The sequence below is a fragment of the Larus michahellis genome, chromosome 16 (genome assembly GCF_964199755.1).
Source record: "Larus michahellis chromosome 16, bLarMic1.1, whole genome shotgun sequence".
NCBI classification, from domain to species: domain Eukaryota; kingdom Metazoa; phylum Chordata; class Aves; order Charadriiformes; family Laridae; genus Larus; species Larus michahellis.
In genome coordinates, this window is record NC_133911.1 from 2,354,371 (window position 1) to 2,364,578 (window position 10,208).

Here is a 10,208-nt window from a genome sequence, read left to right on the forward strand (position 1 = left end):
CCCCTCTCCCAGCTCCAGCACCTGCAGCGGCGGCTGTCGGAGGCAGAGGGCGAATTCCGGCAGCGGGAGAAGGACCTGGCCCGCAGCTTGGAGGAGGCTCGTGGCAACGAGAAGAAGCTGCTGGCTGATGCCCGCAACCTGCAGCTGAAGGTGGAGGCGGCGCGGGGCGAAGCGGCGGAGCTGAGCCTGCGGCTGAGCGCGGCCGAGGGGCGGGCGCAGGGGCTGGAAGCCGAGCTGGCCCGCGGCGAGGCCCTGCGCCGGGCTGCCGAAACCCGCCTGGGAGGCATCCAGTCAGCCCTGCGCCGCACCATGGGCATCGGCCGGGTACAGACCAGCTCCCCGGACAAGGGTGAGAGTCCCTGGGGACCCCCAGTGCCTCGTCCCTCGCTTAGGGGCAGGGGATGCATCCTGCTGCAGCGCATCCCGCTGCGGTGCTCCGCATCCTGCACTCCTGGGGGGCCCGGTATCCCATTGCTCCATCCCCCGCGTCCCCGTCACTCTGTTGCTCCATCCACTGCATCCCTTTGGGGGGTCCCCATACCCTGTTGCTCCAGCCCTTGCATCCCCATCACCTCAGTGCTCTGTCCCCTACATCCCTGGGGTCCCCCATGCCCCACGGCTGCCCCTCTTACATCCCTGGGGCCCCCCACCATGCCCCATTGCTCCATCCCCTACATCCCTGGGGGTCACTCATACCCCATTGCTCCATCCCTCATCCCTGGTGGTCCCTCATCACCCTATTACTCCATCCCCTGCATCCCTGGGGGTCCCCCATACCCTATTGCTCCATCCCTGGAGGTCCCTCATACCCCACTGCTCCATCTCTTATGTCTCTGGGGGTGCCCCACACCCCATTGCTCCATCCCCTGCATCCCTGGTGGTCCCTCAACACCCTATTGCTCCATCCCCTGCATCCCTGGTGGTCCCTCATCACCCTATTACTCCATCCCCTGCATCCCTGGGGGTCCCCGTACCCCATTGCTCCATCCCTGGTGGTCCCTCATCGCCCCATTACTCCATCCCCTGCATCCCTGGGGGTCCCTCATACCCTATTGCTCCATCCCTGGTGGTCCCCCATACCCCACTGCTCCATCTCTTATGTCTCTGGGGGTGCCCCACACCCCATTGCTCCATCCCCTGCATCCCTGGTGGTCCCTCAACACCCTATTGCTCCATCCCCTGCATCCCTGGGGGTCCCTCATCACCCTATTGCTCCATCCCCTGCATCCCTGGGGCCCCCCATACCCCATTGCTCCATCCCTGGTGGTCTCTCATCACCCTATTATTCCATCCCCTGCATCCCTGGGGGACCCCCATACCCTATTGCTCCATCCCTGGTGGTCCCCCATACCCCACTGCTCCATCTCTTATGTCCCTGGGGGTGCCCCACACCCCATTACTCCATCCCCTGCATCCCTGGTGGTCCCTCATCACCCTATTGCTCCATCCCCTGCATCCCTGGGGGACCCCCATACCCTATTGCTCCATCCCTGGTGGTCCCCCATACCCCACTGCTCCATCTCTTATGTCCCTGGGGGTGCCCCACACCCCATTGCTCCATTCCGCATCCCTGGTGGTCCCTTGTCACCCCATGACTCCATCCCCCTGCATCCCTGGGGCCCCCCATACCCCATTGCTCCATCCCTGGTGGTCCCTCATCACCCTATTATTCCATCCCCTGCATCCCTGTGGGTCCCCCATACCCTATTGCTCCATCCCTGGGGGTCCCCCATACCCCACTGCTCCATCTCTTACATCCCCAGGGTCCCCCATATCCCACGGGTGCATCCCGTTGTGGCGCACCCCGCTGCGGCTTGCAATCCTCCCTTGGGTGCTGCACCCCGATGTCCCCACGCCACCATGGTTTGTCCCCATACAGGTGGGGGACCGGAGGGGCCGGGGAGCCCCGGCTCCACCCCGGACGCCGAGGCGGCTGCGGAGCCGGAGGCGGTGCGGGCAGCCCTGCGGGAGTTCCTGCGCCAGCTGCAGGACGCGCAGCGGGAGCGGGTACGCGTCCCCTTCCCCTCCCCGCTCCCATCGTCCCCAAAAAGCCCCCTTTTCACCCCATTTTCTCGCCCCAGGAGGAGCTGCGGGTGCAGGTGAGCAGCCTGGGCCGACGGCTGGCGGAGGCGGAAGAGGAGCGGGACAACGCCGGTGCCCGGGCACAGCAGCTCCAGAAGCTGGTGGCTGAGAGTGAGGAAGGTGACGGAGGGGTATTTTCAGGGGGGCGCATCCCCCCAAACGGTGGGGTTCGGGGTGATTTGTCCCGTGCTGGAGCCTTGCTGGAGAGCGGGGGCTTTGGGGGAAACTGAGGCACGGGGCGGGTGGTGATGCTGCCTGGGACTGCGGGATGCTCGGTGGGGCCCTAAAATCGGTAAAATCGGGAAAACCGCCCATGCAAATCCCGTGAATCCCAGTAAAACCCCCATGCATGCCCAGTAAACCCCAGTAAAGCCGGTAAAAGACCGATGCAGACCCTACTAAGCCCAGTAAAACTGGCAAATGCCCTCTGCATCCCCCATAAATCCCAGTAAAACTGGTAAAAGCCCCCCTGCATCCCCTGTAAACCTCAATAAAATGGGTAAAGCCCCTGTGAACCCCCCCCATAAACCCCAATAAAACTGGGAAATGCTCCCCTACATCCCCTGGAAATCCCAGTAAAACTGGGAAATGCCCCCCCGCATCCCCTGTAAAAACTCAAGAAAATGGGTAAAGCCCCCCCTGCATCCCCCACAAACCCCAGTAAAACTGGTAAAATCCTCTATGGATCCCCTGTAAACCCCAGTAAAACTGGTAAAAGCCCCCCCGCATCCCCTGTAAAGCTCAGGAAAATGGGTAAAGCCCCCCTGCATCCCCCACAAACCCCAGTAGAACTGGGAAATGCTCCCCTGCGTCCCCGGTAAAATGGGTCAATGCCCCATACGTCCCCTGTAAATCCCAGTAAAACTGGGAAATGCCCTGTGCATCCCCTGTATACACCAGTAAAACTGGTAGAATCCCCTGTGAACCCTCCATAAACCCCAGTAAAACTGGTAAACGCTCCCCTACATCCCCCATAAACCCCAGTAAAACTGGTAAATGCCCTGCGGAACCCCAGTAAAACTGGTAAAATCTCCTGTGAACCCCCCATAAACCCCAGTAAAACTGGTAGAAGCCCCTGTGGGTGCCCCGGGTAGGGTGGGTAACGGCGTCGCGGCCGCGGCAGGGCGTCGCGGCGGGGAGCTGAGCAGCGCCCAGGCCACGCTGCTGCTGCAGGAGGAGACACTGCGGCGGGGCGAGCGGGAGCGCCGGGCGCTGCGGGAGAAGGTGACGGCGCTGGAACGCAGCCTGCACCTGGCCGAGGGCGAACGCCGAGCCGCCCAGGTGGGCATCGCCATGGGCAGAGGTGGTGGGTGGTGGGGGGGGGCCGCATCCTGCCCCTCTCCCCATCCCTCACCGCTGGGTGCCAGCCTGCCGGTGCCTTGCAGGAGAGGATGAGCGCGGTACGAGCCGGTAAAGCCGAGCTGGAGGATGCCAAGCTGCGGCTGGAGGCGGCGGAGAGCCGCAGCACCCGCCTGGAGCTGCAGCAGCGGGTGCTGGAGGGCGAGCTGCAACGGGCGAGGCTGGCCCTGGGCGAGCGGCAAGCGGAGGCGCGGGCCACGCAGGACCGCGCCGAGCAGCTCCAGAAACAGGTAACGGCACAAATTCCTCCGAATCCCCCGTTCTGTGCCTGTTTTGCCAAGAGTATTCTTTTCATTCCGCCCCCGTTTCGGGCCGCAGCTCGCCGAGAGCCAGCAGCGCGCCGGAGCTTTGCAGCAGGCGATGGAGCGCTTGAGCGCGGCCTTGGCGGAGGGCGGCTCGAAGGAGGATGCTCCCAGCGCGATGGCGACGGCGTTGGCCGATGGCACCCTGGTCCACGAGCGGCTACTGCAGCTCCAAAGCGCCCTGGCCGCCGGCGAGCTGGACCGCCGGGCGCTGCAGGTGGGAGCCGGCACCCTAGGGTCACACACCCCCCCCAGGGTGCTGTCGGTTGGGGGTGACCGTGGGTGTCCCCCGTCCCAGGAGGGGCTGGAGGTGGCCCGTCGGGCGCTGGCGGAGGCGCGGGAGGAGAAGGGAGCGCTGCGGGAGCAGCTGCGGGGGCTGCGGGAGGAGCAGGGGGCCCTGCAGCGCGACAAGGAGGAGCTGGAGGCGCAGGTCCGGCAGCAGCAGGAGGTGAGGACGGGGTCCGGGGGGGGGGGGTGCACCCCACCCTGGTGGGGGGGTGGTGGTGGTGGGGGTCCCCAAATTCCCTGCCCTTTGCCCCCGGGCAGCACCCTTTGCCCACCCCGGGCAGCATCGTTGACCCCCAGGCAGCCCCACAGCACCCTAATGCCCCCCCCTCCAGCCCCCAGCGTCCTTTTACCCCCCCCCCAGCACCCTGTTGCCCCCCTGCAGCTTCCCTTCTGCACCCCTGTGTAAGCACCCTGTTGCTCCTGTGCAGCACCAGCGCCCTATTGCCCCCCCAGCACCCTATTGCCCCTCACATGCAGCCCCCTGCACCCTCTTGCCCCCCCTCCCCCCCCCGCTATTGCCCCCGTGCAGCCTCTTGCACCCTTGAACCTCCCCATGCAGCACCCTATTGCCCCCACGCAGCACACCTTTGCCCCTGCCCCCCCCCCTCACACCACCCTATGGACCCCCATATAGCCCCAGCACCTTATTGCCCCCCCCGCAGCATCCTTTGCCCACTTCTTGCCCCCCCCATGGCCCCCCATACATCCCCAGCACCCTGTTACCCCCCCCGCAGCATCCTTTGCCCTTCCCTATGGACCCTAATATATATCCCCAGCACCCTCTTGCCCCCCCATGCGGCATCCTTTGCCCCCCCACCATGGCCCCCCATATACCCCCAGCACCCTATTACTCCCCCTGCAGCATCCTTTGCCCCCCCATGGCGTCCCATACATCCCCAGCACCCTCTTGCCCCCCCCATGCAGCATCCTTTGCCCTTCCCTATGGACCGTAATATATATCCCCAGCACCCTCTTGCCCCCCCATGCAGCATCTTTTGCCCCCGCCATGCCACCCCATATATCCCCAGCACCCTCTTACCCCCCCTGCAGCATCCTTTGCCCCCCCATGGCCCCCCATACATCCCCAGCACCCTATTACCGCCCCCCCGCAGCATCCTTTGCCCCTCTCCTTGCATCACCCTATTGCCCCCCTCCCTTCCATCACCCCATGGACCCCCCCCATGGTGACTCCCACCTTCCCCCCCCTCCCCGCCCCCCCGTTGCAGGCCCTGCAGCAGCGGCAGGCGGCGCGGGGGGGGCTGCAGGAGCGGTTGGGCAACCTGCAGCGCGCCCTGGCCCGCTCGCAGGGCGAGAAGCGGGAGGCCGAGCGCGTCGCCCTGCGCCTGGAGAAGGAGCGCAGCGCCCTGCGGGACACCCTGGAGAAGGTGAGGGGGCGGGGGGGGCACCCAGGGGTGGGGGGGGGCAGGGGGGCACCGAAAAATTCATCCTTGGGGCCAGGCCGGGGGTGAAAAAAATCAAATATAAAACCCCAGACGCAGCTTATTGGCAGCGCGGTGGTATTTTCCAAGCAGAAAATACAGTTTTTATATATATGGGCTATATGCACTTAAAATATATATCTATATAGAGAGATATCTATATATATTTTATATGTAATATATATTATTATTATGAGATATGTATTTTAGATGTAAAACATATTTATCTGCTATATTTTGTACTTAACATATACCACCTGCTATATATTATATGTAAAATACATATTTTATCTGCTAAATTTCATATCTAATATATAGTCTGCTACATTTATAAGTAAATATATATTTTTTTTGTCTGCTATATTTTATATTTAATACCCACAACCTGCTACATATTGTGCGGGAAATATGTATTTTATCTGCTACATTTTATATTTAATAGGTAATCGGCTATATTTATATGTAAAGTATATATATTATCTGCTATTTTATATTTAATATAGACAATCTGCGATATATTACATGTAAAATGTATATTTTACCTGCTAGATTTTATGTTTAATATATACAACCTGCTACATATTATGTGTAAAATACATATTTTATCTGCTAAATTTTGTATCTAATGTATAGTCTGCTCTATTTATTTGTAAATATATCTATTTTGTCTGCTACATTTTATATTTAATGTATGCAATTTGCCATATTTTTTTGTAAAATACATATTTCGCCTGCTAGATTTTATATTTCATATATACAACCTGCTGTATGTTGTATGTAAAATATATACTTTATCTGCTAGATTTTGTATCTAATATATAGTCTGCTATATTTATATGTAACTACATAGATTTCATCTGCTATATTTTATATTTAATGTGTACAATCTGCAACATATTATATGTAAAATACATATTTCACCTGCTATATTTTATATTTCATATATACGATCTGCCATATTTATACGTGAAATACGTATTTCACCTGCTATATTTTATACTTAATATATTGTCTGCTGTATTTACAGGTGAAATACATATTTCACCTACTACCTTTTATATTTAATATACAGCATATTTATATTTTAAATTTATTTATATTTTATATTTAATATATAGCATATTTAATATATAATATGCTCCGTTTATATGTAAAATCTATATTCTTGGCTGCATTTTCTATTTAATCTATATAACCTGCCATAGCCTGTATGTTTTATAGGCATATATTTTATCGGTTGTATGTTATATGTTTATATACGTATTTTTTTCCCATCGGCTGGAGTGAGTGGTGCCATGGGTGGTGGTGGTGGGGTGCGGGGGGGATGCAGAGCCCTCCCCAGCTCCCCCCCCCCGTTTTGCCCCCCCCCCAGGTGGAGCGGGAGAGGCTGCGGACGCAGGAGGCCTCGCTGCGGCTCTCGGGGGAGAAGGGCCGGCTGGCGGGAGCGCTGGCCACGGCCGAGCGGGACCTGGCGCAGGCGCAGCACCGCATCCAGCTGCTGCAGGTGGGTGCCCCTCTGCTCCCCGCTGGCACCCCTGGGTGCTGCCCGCCCGGTGGAGGCACCCGGGGATGGCGGGGGGTGGGAGCTGAGCTCTTTTTGGGGGGGCTCATCCCATCCTGGAGAGATGCTGGTGCCTGTATGGGGATGATGCTGAGCTCTTTTGGGGGGGCTTATCCCATCCTGGAGGGTCCTGGTGCCTACACCAGTATGGTGCTGGGCTCTTCTTGGGGGGCTCATCCCATCCTGGAGGGTCCTGGTGCCTTCACTGGGAGGGTGCTGGGCTCTACTGGGGGCTCATCCCATCCTGGAGAGATGCTGGTGCCTGTATGAGGATGATGCTGAGCTCTTTTGGGGGCTCATCCCATCCTGGAGGGTCCTGGTGCCTGCACTGGGATGACGCCAGTGCTTATACTGGGATGGCGTTGGGCTCATCCCAGTTTGTTGGGATGCTGGTGCTTATACTGGAATGGTGCTGGGCTCATCCCAGTTTATAGGGATGCCAGTATAGGGGGATATTCCTGGGCTCATCCCAGTTTGTAGGAATGCTGGTGCTTATACTGGGATGGTGCTGGGCTTATCCCAGTTTGTAGGGATGCCAGTGTACTGGGATGATGCTGGTGCTTATACTGGGCTGGCGCTGGGCTCATCCCAGTTTGTAGGGATGCCAGTATACTGGGATGGAGCTGGGCTCATCCCAGTTTGTGGGGATTATGGTGCTTATACTGGGACAGTGCTGGGCTCATCCCAGTTTGTCGGGATGCCAGTATAGGGGGATATTCCTGGGCTCATCCCAGTTTGTAGGAATGCTGGTGCTTATACTGGGATGGTGCTGGGCGTATCCCAGTTTGTACGTGTGCCAGTATACTGGGATGATGCTGGTGCTTATACTGGGATGGTGCTGGGCTCATCCCAGTTTGTGGGGATTCTGGTGCTTATACTGGGATGGTGCTGGGCTCATCCCAGTTTGTGGGGATTCTGGTGCTTATACTGGGATGCACGGGACTCATCCCAGTTTGTCGGGATGCCAGTATACTGGGATATTCCTGGGCTCATCCCAGTTTGTAGGAATGCTGGTGCTTATACTGGGCTGGCGCTGGGCTCCCCAGCTTGGGGACAGGTTTTGGGGTGATGGCCCCCCCCGTGTCCGTCCCGTCCCCCCCCCCCCAGGCGCAGGTGTCGGCGCTGGAGCACCCGTCACCCCCGAGCGCGGGGGGGTCGCCGGAGCTGCGGCGGGAGCTGGACCGCCTGCGCATCACCCCGCACCCCGGGGACCGCGGCCACCGCGGCCTGGAGGAGCAGGTCAGTGGCGGGGGGGTGGGGGGGACAGGACACCCCCGGGGGGGGGGGGTGACACATATGTCCCCTCCCTTCTCTCCCCCCCCCCCCCAACTTTTTCACCCCCCCTCCTTCGCAGATCGCGCTGCTGAAGGGGCAGGAGCTCCACCGTCACCCCACCAGCATCTAGGGCTGCGCACCCCGTCCCCGTCCCCCCCCCGCAGAGACCAGCACAACTCATCTCAGGGGTGGGGGGGGGGGAGAATCCGTGGAGTTTTCACCGTGGAGTTTTCATCCCGCCACATTCCCTTCTCTCCAGCAAAAAAAAAGCCGCACTTTACCCCCGGGACGACGACACTCGTGTATTTTTGGTACACGGGGGGGGGGACACGTTGTTCCCCCCCTTTTTTCTATCGCAGTTTTTAACAAAAAGTTGGAAAATGCTCCTTTTTTTTTTTTTACCCCCTCTCCCGGCACCAGCCAAGTCCCCGGCTTTATTTTTCCCTTCCTCCCGGCCCTGGCGAGCCCCGACCTTCGGCAGGTCCTAATTTTTCTCCTTTTTCTAACAAAAAAAAAAAAAACTACTCTATTTTGGTGGGGTTTGGGTTTTTCTTTTTTTTTTTTTTTTTTTTTTAAAGCAAAGAGCAGGATTTTTCTACGGCTATTTTTGGAGTTTGAAGGGGTTTTTACTGGTGCTACTGGGCAGCCCGAGGTCTGGGGGTGGGGGGGGTGTGGGGGGGGCAGGTTGTCGAGGTGGGGGCTTGGAGCACCATTAAACGTGGATTAAACCCAAACTGGCAGCCCCCCCCCCCCCCCCCGAGGGTTTTATTTCACTGGGGGCGGGGGGGCACATTTTTGGAGATGCCAACGGGACACCAGGATTGATCCAGGGTCCCTAAATTATACTAATAAATAAATAATAATTATAATAATTATTAGTCCCGCTGCCGCTTTGGGGGAGAGCTGCCCCCCCCCGCTCTTTGTTTTAAGCTTTTTTTTGGGGGGGCTGGGGGGGGGTTTGAGCCCCCAGGGAAGGATGAATCCCTTGTGTCCCCAAGGCCACAAGTGGCGATGGGATGGGGATGGAGTGGGATGGGGCTGGCATGGGATAGGGAAGGGGATGGGGATGAGGATGGGATGGGGATGGAATGGGATAGGGAAGGGGAATGGGATGGGGATGGGAAGGGGTTGGAGAAGGGAAGGGGATGGGAATGGGGAAGGGGATAGGAATGGGGAGGGGGATAGGAATGAAGATGGAATGGGATGCGGAGGGGAAAGGGGATGGGGATGGGGAGGGGGATGGAGGGGTGGGAAGGGAAGGGGTTGGGAATGGGATGGGAAAGGGGATCGGGATGGGGAGGGTGATAGGGATGAAGATGGAATGGGATGGGGAAAGGGAAGGGTATGGGATGGGGAGGGGAACTGAAGAGGGTGGGAATGGGATGGGAACGGGCATGGGGAAGGGCATGGGGATCAGGAAGGGGATGGGAAGGGGTGGGGATGGAATGGGATGGGGATGGAAGGGGATGGGGAGGGGGGAGGGGAATGGAAGGGGCTGGGGAAGGGGAGAGGGATGAAGATGGAATGGGATGGGGATGGGGAATGGGGATGGGGAATGGGGATGGGGAGGGGAATGGAAAGGGGTGGGATGGGGGTGGAATGGAGTAGGGAAGGGGATGGGAATGGAATGGGAGGGGAATGGAAGGGGTTGGAAAAGGGGATGGGATGGGAATGGGGAAGGGGACAGGGATGGGGAGTGGGATAGGGATGAAGATGGAATGGGATGGGGAAAGGGAAGGGGATGGGACGGGGAGGGGAATTGAAGGGGATGGGGATGGGGATGGGCATGGGGAAGGGGATGGGGATCACACAGAATCCCAGACTGGCCGGGGTTGGAAGGGACCTCTGGAGATCATCTAGTCCCAGAGCAGGGTCACCCAGAGCAGGTGGCACAGGAACGCG

The 10,208-nt window shown here is 58.4% G+C and overlaps 1 protein-coding gene across 12 annotated transcripts in view; it reads left to right on the forward strand.

Moving 5' to 3' along the window:
• CROCC (ciliary rootlet coiled-coil, rootletin) overlaps positions 1–8,878 on the forward strand; it is a 39,232-nt gene extending 30,354 nt beyond the window's left edge. For all 12 annotated transcript variants that reach the window (XM_074609513.1, XM_074609525.1, XM_074609516.1 and 9 more), the window contains 11 exons: positions 13–349; positions 1,880–2,007; positions 2,082–2,202; positions 3,206–3,363; positions 3,468–3,671; positions 3,760–3,960; positions 4,042–4,191; positions 5,258–5,416; positions 6,843–6,974; positions 8,139–8,270; positions 8,386–8,878. In XM_074609513.1, coding sequence (XP_074465614.1) covers positions 13–349; positions 1,880–2,007; positions 2,082–2,202; positions 3,206–3,363; positions 3,468–3,671; positions 3,760–3,960; positions 4,042–4,191; positions 5,258–5,416; positions 6,843–6,974; positions 8,139–8,270; positions 8,386–8,436 — 1,773 coding nt within the window. In that variant the 3' untranslated portion in view covers positions 8,437–8,878. The remainder of the gene's footprint in view (positions 1–12; positions 350–1,879; positions 2,008–2,081; positions 2,203–3,205; positions 3,364–3,467; positions 3,672–3,759; positions 3,961–4,041; positions 4,192–5,257; positions 5,417–6,842; positions 6,975–8,138; positions 8,271–8,385) is intronic.
• The last annotated feature ends 1,330 nt before the right edge of the window (positions 8,879–10,208 follow it).